The sequence below is a fragment of the Pseudonaja textilis genome, chromosome Z (assembly GCF_049901715.1).
Source record: "Pseudonaja textilis isolate UNSWEBS1 chromosome Z, rPseTex1.2, whole genome shotgun sequence".
Lineage (NCBI taxonomy): Eukaryota > Metazoa > Chordata > Lepidosauria > Squamata > Elapidae > Pseudonaja > Pseudonaja textilis.
This window is the reverse complement of record NC_142008.1, coordinates 60,130,835-60,155,436: the sequence shown is the minus strand read 5'-3', so window position 1 is coordinate 60,155,436 and position 24,602 is coordinate 60,130,835. Positions and strand designations below refer to the sequence as shown.

At 40.2% G+C, this 24,602-nt stretch overlaps 1 protein-coding gene across 46 annotated transcripts in view; it reads left to right on the top strand.

The window, feature by feature from the left end:
- CLASP2 (cytoplasmic linker associated protein 2) overlaps positions 1–24,602 on the top strand; it is a 289,137-nt gene that overhangs the window by 149,396 nt on the left and 115,139 nt on the right. For 28 of the 46 annotated variants that reach the window (XM_087915692.1, XM_087915719.1, XM_087915717.1 and 25 more), the window contains one exon: positions 4,392–4,415. The exons of the other annotated variants lie outside the window; for them this stretch is intronic. In XM_087915692.1, coding sequence (XP_087771818.1) covers positions 4,392–4,415 — 24 coding nt within the window. The remainder of the gene's footprint in view (positions 1–4,391; positions 4,416–24,602) is intronic. 46 annotated transcript variants of the gene reach the window in all.

The following is a 24,602-nucleotide window of genomic DNA, read 5'->3' as shown; positions in this document are numbered from 1 at the left end:
AAAAGGAGAAAAAAAGAAAAAGTAACCAAAGGGAGCCTCTAGCCTTAAAAAAAATTAGAATATGAAAAATCCAAAGGGAGAATAAAATATATAAATATAAAAAGGAACAGTCCAGTTATCCAGTAAGTAACAATGAAGTCCGGTAGCAAAGGGGAAAAAAAGCAAATAAAGCCTCGCTTTGACGTCTCCCTTGGAAAAAACGCCGCTTAATCAGTTTTGTCAAAAAAAATCACACAGGTTTCTTCTAGTAATCAGAGTGAGCTTTCAAACCTCAAAAAATTAGAAAAAAAAAGGTTTCTCACCCAACCGACAGACTCTCTTTCAGACCCGTTCTTTCTGGAGCTGCCCCGACTTCAGCAGCATGGGGGCTGCCTCTCCGCTGCCAGCAAAAAGAGCTTCTCCCGGGTCATCCAGGGATTTTGCGGTGTCCCCGGAGTCCACAGGGTACGCTCTTCACAATAGCCGTCCCTACGGGACAGTTTAGGTCCGTTTGGACCGGCCGGAAACAAAGATATCGGCTGCCATCGAGGAGCTCGATTGCAGACCGTATCGTCACGGCGCCAGCTCCTCCCAACTCCTCAGCTCCTCCCAACTCCATTTCTTTTTTCATTTTTTTTTCTTTTTCTCTTTCTCTTTTTTCTTCTTTTTCCCTTATTATTGGGTTTTTTATTATTGGCTTTTTTCATTTTGGATTATAATTGGCCACTCTTTTTTTTTAATTGGATTAAAATTTGAAAGAATTTGAAGAGCTGGAACCATCTAAAATGAGTAAGAAACTTATACCTTCGGGTGCCTCTGTGTCTACCTCTGCCTCCCCACCATCTGGACAGCGTTCAATTCAGGCAATGTTAAAGCAAGATAAAGAAAAAGAACAAGAAAGAGTAACTTTACAGATGATTATGCAAGGAATTCAAGATCTTAAGATAAAAACAGATACCATTGAACAAAGAACAGGGAGGATGGAGGAAAAAGTGGAAAATATTCAACAGATGATGGCAAAGTATGAGGAGAGACTTCAAAAAGTTGAAGAAGGGGGTAAACGAAGAGAGGAGAAGATTGGAAATATTGATAACAGACTAACAGTGATTGAACAAGAAAAAAGTGGGTTGCTGAAGTGGGAGATGGATAGGTCAGAATTTTATCTTAGATTTCAAAATATAGAAGAAGAAAAAGGACAAGATTTGGCTGAGATAATGATAGGAATCTTGGCGGACGCCTTGGAAATAACAGAAGAGAAGATGATGGATGGAATAGATGAGATATATCGAGTTTTTACAAGATACGCGATGAGAAATAATCTGCCCAGAGAAGTCCATATTAGATTTACTAAAAAATCCATGAAGACACAAATTTTACAAGTGGCAAGAGAGAAGACATTGAAATATAAAGGTAAAGAAATTTTGGTCTTAAAACAAATACTTAGAAGAGTGAGAGAGATGAGAAGAGAATATCGATTCCTGACCAAAATGTTATTGAAAAAGGAGGTGACTTACAGATGGCTGATCCCAGAAGGATTGATGTTCACGTGGCAAGAACAGAGACATAGAATTGATTCAATTGAGAAAGCAGAACTGTTCTACACAGAATTTTTTGGAGGGAGAGAAGAAGAGGCAGAAAAGGAGGTTTCATTAATTGAACCTCAAGAGGAACAAATGGAGATTGGAAAAGAAGAAGGTGCAGTAGGTGGACAGGTGGATATTAAAGATCAGCGTGAATCAAGACCCACGAGAGTGGTTAAATCTAAATATAAAATATAACCATGGAAGAGAAAAAACTGATTACAATAAATATAAATGGACTGAATTCAGCTGCTAAGAGAAGGAAGATTTTCCATAAATTAGGGAAATCAAAGTTTGATATAATTTGCTTACAAGAAGTACACATCAAAAAGCAACATGAACAATTGTTAGTACAACCTAAATTAGGGAAATTGTTTACTTCTTTGACTCAATGTAAGAAAAGAGGGGTGGTTTTATATATCAAAGAGGCTATCCCAGCAAAACTGATTTACGCAGATGAAGATGGGAGAATATTAATGGTGGAAATAATGGACAACAATAGAAAGATACTTTTGACTGCAATTTATGCCCCGAATGATAAACAGGAAGAATTTTATAAAAAATTACATACCAAGATGGCTGGACTGGACTATGTTAATATAATTATGATGGGAGATTTCAATGGAATCGTGGACAATAAACTCGATTATATTGCAACAACAGCAAAGTATAATAGAAAAACTCTTCCTAAATCTTTTTTTAAAATGATAGATGAATTAACTCTAAAAGACATATGGAGAGAAAGAAATGTTAAACTTAAGCAATATACTTTCTATTCAAATAGACATTTATCATGGTCCAGACTTGATATGATTTGGATCTCAACAGACTTAATATCTAGCGTTCAAGAAGTAAATATTGAAACAAGTACTTGGGCTGATCATAACCCATTGACAATTAAATGGAAGGGACAAAAAAAAAGATCGAGATGGACGTTAGAATTATTTGTCAGTGTGTACATCTGGCTACAATGGTCAGATGTCCAGATCTGGATTGGTATAGTTGTTGTTTTTTAAGAAAAAGTGTGTATCATCTTTGCCCTGTAAGAAGGTCAGGAGTTCACCCCAAATACCTGGGCAAGAAAATATTCTTACATTTGTGGCAACATGAATACATCAGGATTATTGCAGATATATTTTTAAATTATTATTGTATCAGGGTTCCCCTCTTCCTCATTAAGGCAAATGAGGTTTTGAAGTTTTCCAGTCAGCAGCTGGAGAGAAGGAGAGCTCCTTCCATTCAGCTCTCCATCCTGACTTTTTAAAAAGCTTTGTTGTTTCTATTGGAAAAAGAGAATTTTATAGGTGTTTTATAGGAATCAATTAATATGATAAATGAAGTATATTATTTTACTGGCAATTTGTATGCGTGTGTGTATTTGCCCTAACCCCCAATCCCCTTTTTAAAGTAGTACGAAAAATAAGATAGGAGGTATTTATTTGTACATCCATCTATGGGACTTCTACTTGAAATACATTTATTAAGTTAAGAGAAAGACTGCTTAGATTGGTTTCAGGTGGAACTAGTTTCTCTAACTTGACAATATTAGAAAACAAGGTATTACATACAAATTTCATCTGTGTTCATTTAATTATTGCCTATTTCTCACTTGTGGGCAATTGTTTTCAGCAACATATTTTTTTCAAGTTAGCATGGTATATTATTCCACAAATGAAAGAGAACAAATATAACCTGAATAGATTTACAGGTAGTTCTTGACTTACAACAGTTCATTTAGTGATTGTTTAAAGTTACAACAGCCTTGAAAAAAGTGACTTACGACCAGTTACAACCTTTGCAGCATCTCCATGATCGTGTGATCATGTGATCAAAATTTAGATGCTTGGCAACTGGTTCATACTTATGACCGTTGCACTGTCCCAGGGTTATGTGATTATTTTTGCAACTTTCTGAGAAATAAAGTCAGTGGGGAAGCCAGATTCCCTTAACAATCAAGTTACCAACTTATCAGCTTCAGTGATTAACTTAACAACTGTGGCAAGAAATGTTGTAAAACTCACATAACAAATTCTCACTTAACATTAATTTTGGGCTCCATTAGTGACTACTAGTATTTTATGTATGGTCTCTTTTTTCTCCTATACTTTAACATTACAATTCTAGTTCAATGTATTTTATTTCCTCAGATTTCATAAACACTGATTCTTTGTATATTTAAAAATATTACTATAACAAAATAGCCAAACCTTGGCTGTTTGTTGAACTAGTCATGCTTACTACTTAACTGATTTTTTAAAAAATTCCATAAGGCTTCTCTTCTACGATCTATAGTAGTGAATTTTCTTTCTTCTTTAGGGCTTTGATCTCAAATAATTGTTTCTTTTAATAGAGTCCAAACATAAATATATTTTAGTTCCACTAAAATCTGTGGAAATTTTAGTCATAAGTAGTGTAGGCCCTACTAATTTCCATTAAGATAAAATATGCCTAACCAGGTTTAAATCCAGTCTATAAATCATATATGCAGATATGCACCTCTGTGTGCATCCTGCAAAAATAGGGTAGTCTGGCTCTTTTTTAGCCTGAACTGTCAAATTTCTATATGTGATATTATAACAACAGAGGTAATAATAAAATTCGTGTTTTAGTATCATGGTACTGGTACTATGTTTCATTAATAATTTTGGAATTGCTTGTTTGCTAATGATTAGTATATGCATGAATTCAGTATCTTAAGCGTTTGTAAACTACTCATATCAATATATAACTATCACATTAATTGCCTTAATGAAGATTTTATAGTTCCTTGTCAGTACAGTTTGTCTAACACATTAAGTTTTCCTGTTTCTTTGCTTGCTACTCCAAAAAAAGAGGATACTTCTGATAAGATGGATGGTAAGAGCCTGTTTTATCTTTCACTTTCTAAAACAACTGATTTTGACTTCTGTACACATAACAAATTCAGTTTGAAAAAACTCACTCAGCTGACTTCTAAATAATGTGAGATTTTATTATTAAACCATTGATATAAGTAGATTGGCAAGTGTTTGTGTAGCTCTCTTCCAATGCTGCTTTAGACAAGATTTATTAATATGACTTGTACAGTATTGTTCATTTTTGCAAAGCTAGTCTTACTATTTGAGCAACTAATAGTCAAATGAAGGGCATACCTTGATTTTTCTTACTATCAGCAAAGTAGTTGAATTTAAATTGCAATATTTAACCTTAAGTTCATTTGCTAATGTATAATACATATAATTCATGTTTAACAACCCTCTATTATTTTTTGTTTAGTTCTGCCTTATAATTTTTAATTCTTTCTTAATAATTATTATATAATGATTTTAACAAATAATTATTTTATATTCATTGTTTTATTTAACTGTTGTATGCTTCCCAAAAATCACTTTCTATGAAATAGGCACCTATATACATTTCATCAATAAATCAACAAATTTGATCAATAAAATAACATCCAGTTTATAAATTTTATACTTCTTTTTTTTTTTGGTAAATTTTATTGGTTTTTAAAGACAAACAAAAACAAACAAAACATAAAAACATCCAACTTTCTTTCATAAATATACAAACTGTGTGTTGGTTGGTTTACAAATTTTTTGTGCATCCATTTCATAGTCTCAATTACAGTTATATTGCATAATTACTCATATTATCAATCAAAAATTGAATACCCTAATATCATTATTAACCAATCATTTGACTATAATTTTGTTCATTCATACTTTGCGAGATAACTATAATTTACTTAGTTTATTTTATAACAATTCATATAATCCTCCCAAATCTATCCTAGAAACATTTTATAGATATAATAATAAAAAAAGAAAAGAAATACATCTTTATATATTCATTATTTTCTAAAATTCTACATATTCTATTATTATATTTTATTATCTAACAATTGATAGAAAATGTCCCAAATTTTGTAAAATTGTTTATCCTCTTGTTCTCTAATTTCAAACGTCAATCTACTCATTTCAGCACATTCCAATATTTTCTTAATGGTTTCCTCCTGCGATGGTATTTTCTCATTTTTCCAATTTTTAGCAAATACAATCCTAGCCGCTGTTAATACATTTACAATCAAATATTTTAAATCTTTACTGTATGTATCAGGTAAAATTCCCAATAAAAATATCTCTGGTTTCAAATCTATGTTTTTTTGTCATTTTTTCCAACCACATGTGGATTTTAGTCCAGTATTTTCTAGCATCCGCACAAGTCCACCACATATGGTAGTATGAGCCAGGTATCTGATGACATTTCCAACATTTTTCGGATTTATTCTTGAACATTCTTGCTATTCTTTTCAGGGGAAAATGCCACCTGTAAAACATCTTATACAAATTTTCTTTAAATGCTGTTGACATTGTCATTTTATAATTTTGAGACCACAGTTTTTGTCATTTCTCTAAATCAATCCCATATCCAAAATTCTTCCCCCAAGCAATCATAGTTTCTTTAACTTATTCTTCTTCTAGTTTAATTTCTAATAGATATCCATACAATCTTTTAATCACCTTTCAATCAGTACTTGTCAAGATCTTATCTAAGTCAGTCAATTTATCATAAAAACCTTCTGTTTTAAAATCTTTATCATACCTTGAATGTATTTGCAGATATGAAAACCAATTCATCTTTATACCTTGTTCCTCTAGTTTTTGCATAGATTTAAGTTCACCCTTTTCATTCAAAATTTCCCCATATCTAACTGTTTGTTCCTTCTTGTATATTATAGGATAGGAAAATGCTTCAATAGTCGATAACCAGACTGGAATTTTCAAATAGCATTGTCTTTTAATCTTCTCCCTATTTAACCACAGAGACTCTAGTATATGATGTCTTCTAAAATAGCCCTGTGTTTTGGTTCCCTTATACCATAAAAAAGCATGCCACCCCAACAACAGATCATGTCCTTCTAATGTCAACAATCTAGTATTTCTTAATATTATGCATTCCTTAGCCCACATCAAGTTTGTAGCTTGGTAGTACAACTGCCAAACCAAATCCTCCTCTAATTCTAGCATCTTGCAAGAGTTTTAACTTTATTCTCGCTTTCTTACCTTGCCATATATATTTCAACACAATTTTATTTAAATCTTCAAAGTAGTCCTTTCCAAGCCTAATTGGTATTGTTTGAAACAAATATAAAATTCTGGGTAAAATATTCATCTTGGTTGTTGAAATTCTCCCTATTAATGACAATTGTAGATTTTTCCATTTCGTCAAGTCTAACGCTATCTGCTGTTTAAGTTTAATGTAATTATTCTCTTTTAATGTACTACATCTTGCTGTCAAATGTATCTCCAAATACTTAACCTTGTTCATGACTTGAATTTTCAATAGGTCTGCCAATTCTTCTTTTTATCTTAGTAGCATATTCTTTGTCAAGATCTTTGTCTTATCTTTGTTTATTTTCAAAGCAGCCACCTTTCCATATGCCTCTATCTTTTCCAATAATTTTGGTGTTGTTTCTAAAGGGTCTTCTAAAATAAAAGCCAAGTCATCCGCAAAGGCTTGCAATTTAAATTCTTCCTTTTTAATTTTCATTCCTTTTATACTCTTTTCGTCTCTTAATATTTCTGTTTAACACTTCCAAAGTTAATACAAATAGCAAAGGTGATAGTGGACATCCTTGTCTTGTACCTTTTCTTATATTGGTGGAATCTGTCAATTCTCCCTCTATCATTACCTTTGCCGTTTGCTTATGGTATATGGCTTCTACTGCTTGAATAAATTTTCTGGCGAAACCCATCTGTTCCAATAATAACAGCATGAATCTCCAATTCACATTATCAAATGCCTTTTGTGCATCTAAAAATATCAAAGCCATTTGTTTTTCGGGGTGTACCTCATAATATTCCAAAGTGTCCAAAATTACTCTCACCTTAACTTTGATTTGTCTCTTTGGCAGAAATCCATTTTGATCAGGATGAATAAAGTTATTTAGATATTTTTAAAGTCTTTCTGCCAGTATTGAAGCAAAAATTTTATAATCTGCATTTAGTAAAGAAATAGGTCTGTAATTCTTAATTTGCAATGGATCAGCCTCTTCTTTTGGAATAAGTGTAATAGAGGCTTCTGACCATGATTTAGGTATTTTCTTCTTTAACATAACTTCATTCATGACTTCTAGCAATGGAAGGTTCAGCGATTCTTGTAATGTTTTATAAAATTCTGCCGGAAGTCCATCTGGGCCTGGTGCCTTTCCATTATTTTGCTTCTTAAGTGCTTCAGTTAACTCCATCATTGTTATATTGCTTTCTAACATTTATTCAGTCTCTTTAAGTATCTTAGGTAGATTAGCATTCTGTAAATACTGTTTGACTCTTTCCTCATCAATATTCTCTTGCTTATATAATTTCCCATAAAAGTCTCGAATAATTTCCTTTTTCTCTTTATTGCCATGGCAAACTTGACCTTGATCATCTATTAACTGCAATATTTTCCTTGATTCTTTCTCCTTTCTCAATTTGTATGCTAACCATCTACCTGGTTTGTTTGTATCTTCAAAATAGTTCTGTTTAGCACCTCTAATTTTCTGTGCTAATTCTTCTTTCTCTATTTGACCCATTTTGTGTTTAATTATGTCCAATTTTAGCTTAATGTCTTTTTTTTGTGGCGTTTTCTGTAGCTCTTTTTCAAGTCTTTTATGCTCATCTTCTAAAGCTTTAGTGGCTTGCCTTTTCCTGATGTTCCTTTTCCTTGTATAGTCTATTATCAAGCCTCTAGCGTATGCCTTCATTGTGGCCCATACATTCTGAATTGAAGTATCTTCTTTTTTATTTTCTCTAAAGAAAAAGGCCAATTCTTTCTCCATCCGCTGTGTGAAGCCCTTTTCCCTTAAAATATTATTTAACGTCCATCTCAATCTTCTTTTTTGTCCTTTCCATTTAATTGTCACTGGATTGTGGTCTGCCCAAGTACTTGTTTCAATATTTGTTTCTTGAATATTAGATATTAGTTCTGTTGAAATCCAAATCATTTCTATTCTGGACCATGATAAATGTCTATTTGAGTAAAAAGTGTATTGTTTGGTTTTAGCATTTCTTTCTCTCCATATATCTTTTAAGTTTATTTCATCTATCATTTTAAAAAAGGATTTTGTGAGAGTCTTTCTATTTTGCTTTGTTGTTGCTGCTGTATAGTCCAATTTGTTGTCTACAATTCCATTGAAATCTCCCATCACAACTATATTAACATCGTCCAGTTCAATTATTTTCATGTGTAATTTTTTATAGAATTCTTCTTGTTTATCATTCGGAGCATAAATTGCAATCAGGAGTGTTTTCGTATTATTGTCCATTATTTCCACCATTAATACTATTCCATCTTTATCAGTATGAATCAATTTTGCTAAGATGGTCTCTTTAATATATAAAACCACTCCTCTTTTCTTACATTAAGTCAAAGAAGTAAATATTTTCCCTAATTTTGGCTGTACCAACAGTTGTTCATGTTGTTTTTTAATATGTACTTCTTGTAGACAAATATCAAATTTTAATTTCTCTAATTTATGAAAAAAAATCTCCTTCTTTTAACAGCTGAATTAAGTCCATTTATATTCATTGTAATCAGTTTTTTCTCTTCCATGATTATATTTTGTAGTTGGGTTTGGCAGCTCTCGTAGATCTCGGTTCATGTTGTTCTTTGGTTTCCACCTGTCCACCTACTGCACCTTCTTCTTTTTCAGTCTCCATTTGGTCCTCTTGAAATTCAATTAGTGAAATCTCTTTTTCTGCCTCTTCCTCTCTTCTTCCAAAAAATTCTGCGTAGAATAATTATGCTTTCTCAATTAAATCAATTCTGTGTCTCTGTTCTTGCCATGTAAACATTAGTCCTTATGGAATCAGCCATCTATAATTCACCTCTTTTTTCAATAACATTTTAGTCAGGAATCAGTATTCTCTTCTCATCTCTCTCACTCTTCTAGGTATTTGTTGTAAGATCACAATCTCCTTGCCTTTGTATTTCAACGTTTTCTCTCTTACCACTTGTAATATTTGTGTTTTAATGGCTTTTTTTGTAAATCTGATATGAACTTCTCTTGGTATGTTATTTCTCATCGCATATCTTGTGAAGACTCGATATACCTCATCTACTCCATCCATCATCTTCTCCTCTGCTATTTCCAAAGCTTCGGCCAGTATTTCTATCATTGTCTCAGCTAGATTTTGTCCTTTCTCTTCCTCTATGTTTTGAAATCTGAGATAAAATTCTGATCTGTCCATCTTCCACTTCAGCATCCCACTTTTATCTTGTTCAACCACTGTTAATCTGCTATCAATGTCTCCAATCTTCTTGTCTCTTTGTTTATCTTCTTCTTCAATTTTTTGGAATCTCTCATCATACTTCACCATCATTTGTTGAATAATCCCCACTTTTTCATCAGTTTTCCCTATTCTTTGTTCAATATTCTCTGTTCTTTGCTCAATCTTCTCTATTCTCTTTTCAATAGTGTCTGATTTTGTTTTAAGGTCTTGGATTCCTTGCATAATCATCTGTTGAGTCACTTTTTCTTGTTCTTTATCTTGCTTTAACATTGTCTGAATTGAACGTTGTCCTCCAGATGGTGTGGAGGCGGAAGTAGAAGTTGAGGAGCCAGAAGCTATGAATTTCCTACTCATCTTAAACATTTTAAACAAAATCTTCAGGTTCTTCTAAACCTTAATCCAAATTATGAAATAGCCAATTATAATCCAAAGTGAAAACAATGAAAGATAAAAATGGTAGAGAAAAAAAAGCCCAAAAGTAATAAAAAGAAAAGGAGAAAAAAATTCTTCAGGTTCTCTGAACCTTAAAAAAAAAAGAAAAATTTTGAGGCTTTCCCTTTAAAATAAAAAGCAAAAATGGAAATATTGCAAGAATAAGGGTTTAAGAAAAAAAGAGTACAGTAAAGCTGGTAAGGAGGGGTAGCACAATTTTAAAAAAATAAAAAGGACACACTGCACTTTATTTAATTATCCAAGGCTCTTATTATAACTCTCTTCTCCACAAACTTCAAAGCCAAGCTTCAATTGTTGATAGAAATCCAGAAGAACACCTGCAATAACACTCTCCTGTGCTCTTCCCTCTATCTTATCACATAGCAATGTCCTTGAAAGGGAGTCTCAGATCTTTCTTTCTCAGCTTTCTCAGCTTCGTCTAAAACATTTTCAAGCCTCTAGTTGGCAGTGTTACAAAGTTTCTTTACTCTCACTTCCCCCCTCCTTTCCCAGACAAAACGTAATAGAAGTTTTAAAAAAGAGAGAAAGTATATAAAAAAAAGAAAAATAACTAAAGGGAGCCTCTAACCTAAAATGTTGCAAAATCAAAAAAGAGAAGAAAAAATAAATGTAAATAGGAAAAAAAACAGTCCAGTTAGCAAATGCAAAATCGCAATAGCAGTCCAGCAATAAGAAACAAAAAACAAAGCCTTACTTTGACACTTCCGTTTAAAACCGCTGCTTATTCAGTTCTGTCAAAACTTTTACAGATTCTTTCTTTTCCTTAGGGTGTCCTTTTAAGTCTTAGAACAATAAAAGTTCTCAACAAACCGACACACTTTCTCTTTCTGGTCTCTTCCGTTCGGAGCTGTCCCAACTTCAGCAGCTTTAATGGCTGCCTCTCTGCCGGCGGCAAGAAGGGATTCTCCAGGATCAACCAGGGACTTTGCAGTGTCCCTGGGATCTACAGGATGCACTCTTCACTATCACCGTCTCTTCGGGACGGTTTAGGTCCGTTTGTCCAGGGGCAAAGATATCAGCTGCAATCTCAGACCTCCAAGACTGCAAGCCGTACCGTCGTGATGCTAGCTCCAACCTCAAAAATTTTATACTTCTTGTTGCCTGTTACCAAATGTAATTTTCAATATGTTAACTGGTAGAAAAGAGACAAGGTCTGGTGACATTTTAAATGTTTATTCTAAAATATGTTTTTGAGGACTACATTTTATTAGTTACAAGGAATGGAACAGAATCCTGAGTTTTGAGTTTGTGCATGTGTGTATGTGTGTGTGGGTGAATTTGTAGTCTATAATGACTTTAATCTTCTCATACATAATCTCAGTATGTTGTATTTATATAATATAAAAGCAAGGCAGAAAATTTTGCTTAATGAAAATTTTAGATTATAGAGCATATGAAATGTTTCAAAATAAAAAAGCTTGAAGAAGGTATAACCAAATATAGTTTTAACTACATTTTAAAATATAATGTGGTTCTATATAAACTGAATAAATCTGTGGCATTGTAATGGGATGCCAGAAAGTATGAGAAAATTGCCATTGTGGATTATATCAAAATGTATAGAAAATATTTTCAGTATCATATAGAATTAATATATTTTGCATCAGATCTTGTGGAATTCAAACATAACATGAGCATAGAGCCTGATATGGAAAGCTACGCATGGATGGGTGAATGTACTGTATCTTAGTTCAGAAAGTGAGGCTTATTTTAAAAAATTATGTTAGAGATTTTTTCCATTCTAGAATGTGACAAATTTGGTAGTATGTGTGACTAGGCATTAGAATAAATTATAGATTGAAAATATTTATGATAAAATGGGCAGGAACCCATCTGTATAAACAAGATTCTGACATAGAACAAATAAATAGTTGTTTAGTAAAAGTACAGAGCTTACAAGGGTTTCCTCTAATTGGCAAAATAAGAGTATTGTTTGAAGAATCAAAGCCCAAGTTTGTAAACTAGTCAAGGAGTCTAGGAATTTCCTCCATGATGGAAAGCTGTCAAGTATACATTGTATGGACATTTCTCAAGATGTTATGGTGTATGTATTGTTGGCTGGAGACAACTTTGTGTAAGATGAAGGATTTGCAAAATGCATGAATTGCAGTCTCAAATTATGTGAAAATGGAAAACTGCATTTCTATTTCTGCCTTATTATATACTGTAAATATATAACTTTATAGTTATTGGAAGATAAAAATATATTGTCTTTTACATTATAGTTGATAGAGTTACACAGAAAAAAATACGCTACGTTATAAGGAGGAGTAATCTTATGAATCTTAGTACTGGCCGATCTAGCTGGGACAAAATAGTTCCTGATTTTTCAGAGGAGTAAACCAATTATGAGGAAATTTCTGGCAAAAAGACTGGGAAAAAATCTCTCTGATTTAGAACAAAAACTTTATTCAAGTTTATAAAAAAAATTAAGTTTATAAAAAAAAGTCTGCATCATTGGTGTAAACTGATAAATATTTTATTAACAGTGGGAATTCATAAAATAGATGTGACACTAATATTCTTGTATTTATTATAAGGGAAGAACCCTTAACTTGTGGAAATCCATCTATAAATAGTCCTCAACTTACAACAGTTCAGTTAGTGACCATTAGAAGTTACAACAGCACTGAAAAAGTGACTCATTTTTCACACTTATGCCTTTTGCAGCATGCCCATGAACACAACAGCTGACTCACATTTATGATGGTTGTCGTGTTCCAGGGTGGTGTGATCACTTTTGCAACCTTTTGACAAGTAGAGTCAATGGGGAAACCAGATTCACTTGACAACTGTGTTAATACTGCACTGATTCACTTAACAAAAGTGATTCATTTAACAAAAGGTGTAAAATGGGGCAAAACCCACTTAACAAATTTCTCACTTAGCAACATTATGGACTCAATTGTGGTCAAAAATTGATACAACTACCTATAGTTTTTATATTTATTATTAATTTTACATAAAATTTAATAATCCATATATGTTACATAAAAACATGCAAAATACAAACATGGAGATACTCAGTCATCTAGATCATGGTTGTCCCAAAAGTACTTTATCAAGAAGCAACTAGACTTTCTGGTTTTTTTTTTTAAGATGTCTTGCTTCTCCTCCAAGAAGCTTCTTCAGTTCTGACTGGATGGTGTGGAATGGAAGGATTTATACTCCTAGCAGACAGCAGGTCATTTGCATTATTTTAGCAAGTTGTTAAGGCCACCTAGAGGTTTATCTGTGTTATCAAGTCAGCTGAATAGTGCAAATGAGTGTGGAGCCTTCTTGGAACTGTTGGAAGGACTGTGTTGTAGATGGAGATTGATTGTGTCATATCTCTCTCCCTCTGTTGAAAGAGGTATCAACTCTGAAGTGAACCTGGATGAAGGCATCTTGTGCTGCCTCAAAGTTGCCACGAAGCCTGAGAGGGGGAAGAGAAGGGGGAAGTAGATAGCCCAGCTAACAGTCAAAATAAAAAAATTTCCTATGAGAACCAAGGTCATCATAACAGGTGGCTGGTGAAGGAAGAGATCAACCTGCCAGCTGCATTCATTGGACAGCATGACTGGTGACACCTGGGGTGGGGGGAGTTTTACTCTTTTAATTAGGTGAAAACTGTGGGAATCTTTAGAGTTGGTTTTCACTGACTATGCCAATATGATGTATCCAATAAACATGTTCTTTGAGGAATCTACTTGCCTTGGAGTTCTGCTTTCAATGGGTGTGTTACCTGGAATACTGACAAGGGAGCTGTTCAGTTTTGATATAGATGGCCTCTTTGAACCTTCTTTCAAACCAGCAGCTTCTCTGTCCAAAATGTGGACTTTGCTGACTTCAAGAGTGGCTTTGGGGTTTTAAATGCAGATGGACTGCTGAATCCAGTCCTGATGGGTTTGTTCTCCTATGTTGTGCTGTGCGTTTATGAAGTAGTTGTTTTGTTTCCCCAATGTACAGATCTGCACAGGACTCACTGCATTGTACTGCATATACAGTAGCGGCCAAAATTATGGAAACCTTTTGGTAAAAGTATATTTTTGAAGTTTGATGGCTAATAATACCACTTTTTTTGGAGTAGTACTATTAAATTATATATCAGTAGAAAGATAATTTAATCAAAAATGTAATGTAACAAAGTTTGTTCTATTATTTGTATTCTATGATAAGTTATAGCCAAATAACTAAAAAAGAAAGCACAACTTGCTTAGGTTTATATCGGGTAGCTTTCCTTCATCTGATTGTAGCCAATGAGCATGGGTATTTAGAGAGTCAATCAGGTGCCATCTTGTTTTGGCAATGAGCCAATCAGATCACAGGATTCAGTTATTGATGTCATGTATTGAAGCTGAGAGGAGGACATTTGTCAGTGTGTTATGTGATCGCTATTGTCAGTGTGTTATGTGATCGCTATTAAGTTGGGTTTTTCTGTATTCTTTCATTTAGTGAGCTTGTAAAATATAATAAAATAATGGTGTGAATAATAATTGCCATAATTGACTGGCCACCCAGAAAGCAATGTAAAATAGTATTATTAAGTGAACAAGGCTACAGTTATTAAGAAATTAGAAGAAGAATTGGTGGAAACTTAACCAAAGGTGGCATTTAAGTTTTTGAAGAGGTATAAGGAGACCCAGTCACCCAGTCGCAAAACCAAACTGGTAAAGGAAGAAAAAAGGTGTACAACAGCAAGTGATGATAGAAAAATAAAGAGACTGTGCCTACGTGACAGAAGAAAATCATCTGGGTGTATACAAGATGAAATGGTGCAATGCAATGTGAAGTTGAATGCAAGGACTGTTTGGCGCAGACTGCAGGAATTTGGCCTAAAATCAAGAATTCCACGAAAAAAGCCAATTTTATCTCTCAAACAAAGGTTGAAAAGACTAAACTGAGCTAAAACCCATGTTACCTGGACAGAGGAACAATGGGACTGTTATTTGGAGTGATGAGACCAAGATTTCCCTGTTTGGTAGTGGTGGCATAAAATATGTAAGGAGACACTTTTCCCAAAAGGTTTCCACAATTTTGGCCATTACTGTAGCACGTTGTTCAGTTTGTGTCTGGATGTTTTATCCTTGGGGTGGACAAGCTTCTGCCTTAGTGTATTGTTGGTTTTGGCATGTACATGTATGTTGTGTTGGCTGAAGATCCTCCTGAGCTTTTCCAATATTCCTGCAACTTTTTTCAAAGAAAAAACAAAGTCCAGTTGCCTCTTGAAAAAGCACCTTTGGCTAAATAGCAGTATATCATTATGGGATCCCTAGAAATGGAAAGGGATATTTTAATCTGTTAGAGATAAATGCTGAATCTGCAATCTGTACATTCCAGGTAACCCTTCTAAATAAAATTAAAGTACTACATAGTCTCACAATTATGTAGATTATGAAGAGAGTATGCCATTTCATCGATAATTTATATAAAATTAGACAACTGCATACAAACAGAAATATAATTATACTGGTGTGCAGCCAAACAATAAAAACATTAATTCTACCTACTGTTTCTAGCTAAAATTGTTGAAACCTATTAGCAGCCATAAGGCAAGTATGTGTCATGGTTTTAACATACATTTGCATTCACATATTCTATGGCTGGTTAAATTTTTGGAATCTAAATGGAGAGGAGAATAAAATGCTTCTACTCCACAATAGAGTAGAACAGAATGGAATGGAATAGAACAAAACAACAGAAGGGAAGGGTTTATTGGCCACATACAAGGAATCTGTCTTCAGTGCATAAGCTCTCAGAGTGATTATAATCATAAGATAGCAATAGGAGAAGGTAGTCAAACAGATGAGGACAATAGTATTACAGCCATACTACATGGGTAAATATTCTTAAGCATAAGACAGTACTCTGGTAATTAGGTGTTCAGCAGAGTGAGGGCACCTAGGAAAAACTGGCAGTCTATCTGTTTTGGCATGTAATGCCCTATAGCAACATCCTAAGGCAGGGGTGGGCAAACTTTTTGGCTCGGGGGCCTCATTGACTTTTAAAATTTGACAGACGGGCCGCCACCTGGTGTCGAAATGCCTGTCATTACAAGTCAAAATCAAATGAATGCAATCATTCACATCAAACCTTAATTCTGTACCAATCTTCGGCGGGCCGGATTAAAAAGACCAACGGGCCGGATGTGGCCCCCGGGCCGTAGTTTGCCCATCCCTGTCCTAAGGGGAAGAGTTGAAACAGTTTATGTTCAGGATGTGAGAGGTCTGCAAATATTTTCTCTTTCTGACCTGTGCAGTATACAGGTCCCAATGAAAGGCAGGCTAGTTTCTGATGTTTTTTTCTGCAGTCCTAACTGTCCATTGAAGTCTTGAAGACAAGTCAAAGCTGTCCTGTTTGGTTGTTGTACCAAACCAGACAATATTAATACCTTGTTGACCTTAGACCTACAGACAGTTCTGAATAATAATGTTTCCCTATCACAGGATGCTAGCATAAAACAAAGTCTTTGACAGCCAGAGCAGATTATGCCATGAGACTAAGCCCTATGACAGATCAAATGCCTCCATATCTATTCTAGCCAGCCTACTAGAGTAATAATGTCTTAAAATAGGGAATCATAAATATATTTTCCAGAATGATGCTATTGTTTTTGCTCAAATAACTTTTTGTAAGACAGACAGTCCAGTCTTTTTGCTGAATGGGTACAAATTTACGTTATAATTGACAGTAACATTTCATTCTCCAGCATGCCGATTGGAGAATCCACACACAGATTGACACATGCCTTTCTGCCCAGAAATTGAGTCATAAATTTTTGCCACACCTCTCTGCCAATGGCCAGGACCCCAGTTATGACTCAGTCTTGGCCCTATAGAGACATGTTAAAGATTGGCTCAGAATTTGGTCAGAAAACATCAATCGGAGAAGTGTGGATTCTTCACAGGAGACAGGTTTGCAGGGGACCTGGGAGATAGGCTTCCTAGTGGGGCTCTGTCAGCCCGCTGTCTCCAAATTGATTAATTACCCTGCTGAAACAGCAGCTTCTCCCAAACCACCACTGCATCGCCCTTATCAAGGCCATACAAGACTAGATTGTGAGATTTCCCACCCACTGGGGGATCCCCCAAGTGATCCATCCACCACCATTAACAGAGCGCAGAACACCTGAAAAATGGCTCACCCAGTTAACTCTGGCAAAGTCGATTGCGGCCGCAATGCTTAACAGTTGATCAAGGGATTCAGCGTTTCCAGCCAGTTGAACCTCTTCGGGATGCATTTCAGAGCCATTTTCACTGCGACTACATTTGTGTGAGTGTGCAGGCTACCCCAGTCATTTGGTTTTGTCGCCACCACCAGTAACCCCAGACAGGATTGGATAGAGACCTGGGCTGCATACTGCCACTAGAGACTTTTTTGGTCAGAGGATTGAGAAATTAGCATTCTCCTCCCAGGGCAGTTTTAATCTGTTCCTAAAGCTGTCAAGATGGCTGAACAGTCAGCAAACAGCTTGGAACTTCAACATTCTTCAACCTCCAACAAATCATCTAAGCATGGCTCCCGAAAGGCTAGATCTGCTAGCAAGGATGCAGGAGACAAAATTAGAGCAAAGTTCATTTATTCAAGGAGGTCATCCAGTGCTGAGGAAAAGGATGCCAACAGGAGACAAAAAGCCCTGGAGAACTAGATCTCCAGAGCAGAAAGAAAGGCTGAACTATCTGAGGAAATTAAGGCGCTGATCTCACAAGCCATCTCTCATGGCGTGACCTCCACCCTGCAGATGAGGAGCCATCCTCCTTCCTTGGCTTCTGAGCCTCCAATGCAGGCCATCCATCCTTACCATTTCCCTATGGAGGCACCTCAGGGGTCAGTATCACCTGCCCATTCCTCTAGGAGCAGGACATCAGTGCTAGAGAAGGAGGACCAGAGGGATCAGGGGTTTTCAGAGGACAAGGACTTGTCTCCTGACCCCTCTCCGTTCACTGGCTGATTCAGTCCTGTGCTGTTTAAATAGTTGCTTCACAAAGCTAGAACCACAGCCCAGATAGCTCAGAGCCTTGCACTCCAGCAGAGCCATTGGATAAGCAGGGCCCAAATAATATGGTGTTCTCCATAGAGCTGCTACGAGCGTCCAGGATGGGAGGTGCTCCAGTCTCGGCTCTCACAGGCTGAGCTTGAAATTGAGGAACGCTCCTCCCCATCACGTGGTCCTCGTAGCGTTCCCCAGTTTTTAGCTCAGCCTCGTGACAGTCAGGCTGTGTTTCTACCTAGCTCTTGGCCGATTCAGGTTTCTTTCCAGCGCTTCGAGTTGCTGGCGCGCCCCCCCCTCGCCTGCCGCTTCATTCGCTCACCGCTGAGCACCGCTTCGTTCCTGCCTCCTTCGTTGTTTCCCCTTCACTGAACGCCGTAATCTAGGCTAGGGGAGATAATCATCCCCTACTCCTCCCATTCCTTTAGGGCCTTTCAGGCCTCTTTATCTAATGGGAGAGTACCGCCGCTGATAGCCCCTCGCATAGCTCACGGCCGCCATTTTGGGCACCGCGTGGTGTCCGCCATTTTGGGTGTGGCCATGTGGCGTCCGCCATTTTGGATGCGGCTGCATGGCCGACCGCCATTTTGGGGCCTTGTCTAACAGGCTGCGTGATTAATCCCTCACTAGGCAGCTTCCCAAGGACTGCTTATAGCTCTAGCTCGTTCCCTCAAGGCTTTCGAGGGTTCCCGAGCACTCAGAAGGTCCGTTGGCTCCGCAGCCTCCTCAGCTGGCGATGCAGCAGCATTCATTTCCCCGGTTTTCGTCTGGGGGATAACTGCAATAGGCCATTATATTACTCAGGCCTGGCGTTCTTTCGGCTAATTGGACCTCTAATAACAAGCAACGAGACTTTGGGCTAGTCCCAGCTTCTTTATTTTAAAAATAAAAAATAAAAAATAAAATAAAATAAAATAAAAAACAAACCAGAACAATTCTAGGATTGATAAAAAAAAATTTCACTAAAAGGAGGGAGTGAAACAACCATGGTGATACCCGGCCTTGGTGTAGGCCGCATCCAGACAAGCCAACCGTCTTATATTAACTTAAATAAAAAAATTTCCAGCTTCTTCTAGATGGCAGATGACAATGCTTCATGTGGCCCTTCTCTGAAGGCCAAATCCAAATCTCATTACCTGCGCAACCAGGCACAGGAGACCTCCAAAGCCTCCCAGAAGGATGCCCTCAGACGCCACAAGGCACTAGAGAGGGAAATAGACAGGCGGTCTAGAGAGTCAAGCTCCATGCCTCTGGCTCCTCCTCCCGCCACTCCCTCAACCTCCTCCCAACCTCCTCCCCCTCTCCTGCTCAATCCTCAGCCTCGCTGCCTAGGCAAGCTCCTGAAGCTACTTTCACCCCCACTGCTGCTAGCCTGCGCCCGGAAGAGCCACCTGAACATCCCATGGCTGAAATCCCTGAGAACATGAGATTATGGATGGAGTTTGCCATCCGGCAGGGAATCGCACAAGGGCTCCAGCAGATGGCCGGTCCGGCCCCGCGGCCTGCGTCCCCTGAAACCCAGGTTCCATCCGTCAGATCACTCTCCAGGTCGGATGCTTCGCATGGTCAGGTAGTATCCCAGAGGGAATTGCCTCTCTCTCTGGGGGTAGAGGAGGAGGAGGCACAGGAGCGCAGGGGCCCCACCCAGTTCGGGGAAGAGGAGGATCTTGACTTGGGGTCCATCATCTACAGCGAACCCCTCTCGGGGGCAGACCCAATGGAGGGGGAGATGTCAGAGGATGAAGGCCTCACCCCGGACCAGCCCACCTTTGTGGGGTTGTTTAAACCACACCTGTTCAGGTCAATTCTTTTCAAGGCCAAAAACATCTCTGGCCTGACTCCTCACCCCCCACCTGAGCCTGTAGCCTCGGGGGGGGCCACGACTTCATCTTCACTCAGCCCGTGGTAGAGACCGATGTCATTCCGGTCCCACCTATCTTCTCTGATCTGGTCTCCAGACAACTGGCCTCCACGGGGGCGCCTCCGGCCCCTTCCAGTCAGGACAAACATTTCTTTAACCTTGACCTGGAATTTTCTCTTCTGCTCGATCCCCCCTCTGTTGACGAACCTATCGTGGGTCTGGCTTCCTCCTCGACCCCTAGCAATGCCTTAGAGGCCCTGAAACCAGAGGACAAGCGAGCCGAGCTAGCCCTGCGCCGTGCCCACCAATCCGACGCCTGGGCTATTAGAGCGGCCACGGCCGTGTCCTTCTTCACCAGATCCTCAATTAGGTGGCTCCAGCAGCTTAAGCACCACGTCCCCGCGTCCAATCTCAGGGCGCAGCAGGACATCGCAAAGCTCACGGCCGCGGCCGAGTTCTCGGCCGACGCTACTTATCAGGCCGTGAAATTTTCCACCAGAGCCATATCCTCTCAGGTCACTGCTCGCCGCTTGCTTTGGCTCCGCCACTGGCAAGCGGACGTCAAAACAAGGTGAAACTGGCATCCGCTCCCATTTCGGGAGGTAAATTGTTTGGCCCGGTTCTTGACCCCTTCCTGGCTGAGAGCCGCAACAAGCGCAAATACCTTCCCTCGCTTTTGGAGGTCTGACCCCAGAGCCCCGCCTCCTTTCATCGAGGTTCCTTTCAGCCCTCCTTCCAGGCCTCTTTCCCCCTAGATACTTCCGATCCCCTCCTACAGACCCCCTCCTCCGCAAGACCGGGCGGACCCAACCGAGAGGTCCAGAAGGGGTGGTCCCTATAAAAGGCCCTTCCGGGGATCCGGGAATAGGCCCTTCCGCCACTCAAGATAACTTAACCCTCCTCCCCCTATCGGCGGCGCCTCAAGTATTTCGCCAACCGATGGGAGGCCACCACTACCGATGCATGGGTCAGGGACACGGTCCGCTCGGCCTTGCCCTTGAGTTCCAGTCTCCCCCTCCTGATTTTTTCATGTCCTCCCCCCATTCCAGGAACCCTGCTAAGAGGGCCCTCATGGACGCCGCCATTAGCCATCTCCTCGACATAAAGGCTATCCAACCCGTTCCCGCAGATCAGCGGGGACGAGGGTTTTATTCCCATTTGTTTGTAGTGCCCAAGCACTCGGGTTGGAGGGCTATCTTAGACTTAAAAAGACTGAATCGCTTCCTAGCCCCTCGCAAATTTAAAATGCACACCTTGCAATCAATACTCCTGGGAACCCGGCGAGGGGACTGGCTCACCTCAATTGACCTCTCCGAGGCATACTTACACATTGCAATTCGACCCTCCCACTACAAATTTCTGCGGTTTTCCTACAATAAGCAACATTTCTAGTATGTCGCTCTCCCCTTTGGTCTGTCCTCCGCTCCCAGGGTTTTCACTAAGGTCTTGGCGGCCCTGGCCGCCCCCCCTGAGATCCCTCCCTTTCCGTCTCCACTGTTACCTGGATGACATTCTCATCCTGTCCTCCTCAAAAGATCAGGCCCAAAGAGACACCAGGCTCACCCTTGCTGCCCTTCAGGACCACGGGTTCCTGATAAATTGGAGGAAAAGTCACCTTTCCCCTTCTACCCGGCTTATTCACTTGGGGGCGGTGATCGACACCACTCAGGAGCTAGTTTTCCTGTTCCCGGACAGGTGACTCAGCATCCAACAATCCATCAAGCATATCAGGCGGGCAAAAAAAGTGTCTCTGTTAGATTTGTCAAAACTGTTGGGGAAGCTGGTTTCATGTATCTCTGTTATCCCTTGGGCCCGTTTCCACACCAGGTCCCTTCAATGGTTCCTGCTTCCGCATCAGCGTTCAGGAAGGAGCAACTCAAGACTCCAGGTCAGAGTCCCTCCAAGAGTCCTCACGTCCCTCCTTTGGTGGACCAGACCGGCCATCAACAAGGGCCACTACTTCAAGGAGCCCGACCGACTGTCTATCACCACAGATGCGAGCCTCCTCGGATGGGGCGCTCACGTCCTCTCCCTCTCGTCCCAGGGCAGATGGTCGGCAACAGAACGACTCTGCAGCATAAATTGGCTGGAGCTCCACGCTGTCTACCTGGCGCTTCGCAGCTTCCTACCTCAAGTACGCAGGCGCCACGTCCTGGTCCTTACAGACAACGTCACAGCAAAGGCCCATATCAACAGGCAGGGGGGCACCCAATCAATACGGCTCATGAGAGAGGCCGAACGTCTATGCCGATGGGCGGAAGCAAACCTGTATTCCATCAAAGCAGACCATATCTCGGGGGCCTTAAACATCCAGGCAGATTGGCTCAGCAGAGCCACCCTAGACCAAGCAGAATGGCACCTCCACCCATCCCTATTCAGGGAGGCAGTCTCAATCTTCGGTCTTCCCAAGGTGGACCTCTTTGCATCGCCCCTCAACGCCCAGCTACCAAGGTACCCCTCTCACGGGGCGGAGAACTACAACACCCTCCGTTGCCCTTGGCCCCCAGGGCTCCTTTATGCCTTCCCCCCCAACCCTTATCCCCAGGGTGATACACAAACTGATCCTGGAACAAGCAGAAATTCTTCTGGTGGCCCCTTATTGGCCCAGACGTCCCTGGTTTGCGGATCTTCGCAACCTCTCGGTGGCACCCCCCTGGAGAATCCCATCCGACAAGATTTCCCTGTCCCAGGGGCCTCTTACACACCCGAACCCCCAATGGCTCCAATTAGCCGTCTGGAGGTTGAGCGGGACCGCTTAAGGAGATAAAACTTCTCCAACCAAGTCATAGACACCATCCTGGCAGCCAGACGGCCCTCGACCACACAAATCTACAATGCCACGTGGGTCGCTTTTCGCAGTTGGGCTCACAGACTCCAGATCAATCCCCTCTCTCCCTCCATTGCTCAGGTACTGGAATTTCTTCAGGAAGGTTTCAATAAGGGCCTATCCACTAACAACCTAAGACGGCAGGTCGCGGCCCTGGCAACCGTCGTTTCCTCCGATAGTGGGGGTTCCCTCTCTTATCACCCCCTTATCCGGGCCTTCCTCAGGGGAGCTTCCAACCTGCATCCTCCGACTATACACCGTTTTCCCACCTGGGACCACAATAAGGTCCTCGTCTCTCTTACCAAGCCCCCCTTCGAGCCCATCAGGGAGGCCTCCCTCCAGTTCCTGACCCTCAAAACTGTTTTTCTTGTGGCTATCACATCCGCTCGCCGGATCTCGGAGATGGCAGCCCTTTCCATCAGACAGGACTTATGTGTGTTCCATTCAGATAGGTCGTTCTCCGACCTGATCCCACTTTCCTCCCAAAAATCAACTCAGCTTTCCACAGAGCTCAGGAGCTCATCCTCCCGAACTTCTGCCCCAGACCCTCTCGGGAGAGGGAGAGACAGTGGCACACCCTTGATGTGAGGCACGCCTTAAGAATATACATCAAGTGCACCCAACCATTTCGGAAGTCAGAAGCCTTGTTTGTGTCCTTTCAGCCTAAGTCCCTCGGCCACAAAGTGACCCCTACCACTTTGGGCCATTGGATTAGGGCCGCCATCTCTAAGGCATACCAGACACAGGCCCTGCCTGTTCCCTCTGGCGTGACCGCGCACTCTACTAGAAGTACGGCTACTTCTGCCGCATGGGCCACCCAAGCTTCAATAACTGACATCTGTAGGGCTGCCACCTGGGCATCCCCAACCCCTTTTATCAGGCATTACAAAATCAATGTATTCGCCTCTGCTGAGGCCTCCTGCAGGCGGGTCCTTCAGCGGGTTCTTGAGGTTCCAGGGGAGATTCCGCACCAGACGTGATCCCGCCCGCAGGACTCACCAAGCTTTGGCATGTCCCATCCTGGACGCTCGTAGCAGCTCTATGGAGAAGGGGCGTTGGTTCTTACCTGATACGCTTCTTCTTGTAGAGCTGCGTAGAGCGTCCAGCCCCACCCATTTACCCGTCTGGTGGGGAATCTCGTTTTGGCCAATAGGTTAGTCTTTAGTTAGGATGAGAGTAGGGTCTTTCCTTCTCGTCTTCGCAAAACTGGGGAACGCTACAAGGACCACGTGATGGGGAGGAGCGTTCCTCAATTTCAAGCTCAGCCTTTGAGAGCCGAGACTGGAGCACCTCCCATCCTGGACGCTCTACGCAGCTCTACGAGAAGAAGCATATCAGGTAAGAACCAATGCCCCTTCTCAGAACCCACTATAATGCAGCAGGACATTCCTTGCCCTAACCTAAGCTGTTCCTCAATGTTGTCCAGAGACAATGGGTACAGCCAGGTATCTTTCCCACCCCAGGGGGAAACGATAAAAAATTATTTAATATGGCTCACCTCCTCTCTGAGGCACTCGAGCTGCCTACAGTAGATGAGCCATTGGCCTCCCTTGTCTCTTCCACTGCCATAGTGGAGACATTGAAAGCTGAAGATAGGAAAGCAGAATTAAATTTCCACAGAACCCATCAGGCCAACGTGGGCAGTTAAGGTGGCTACAGCCACTTCCTACTTCGCCAG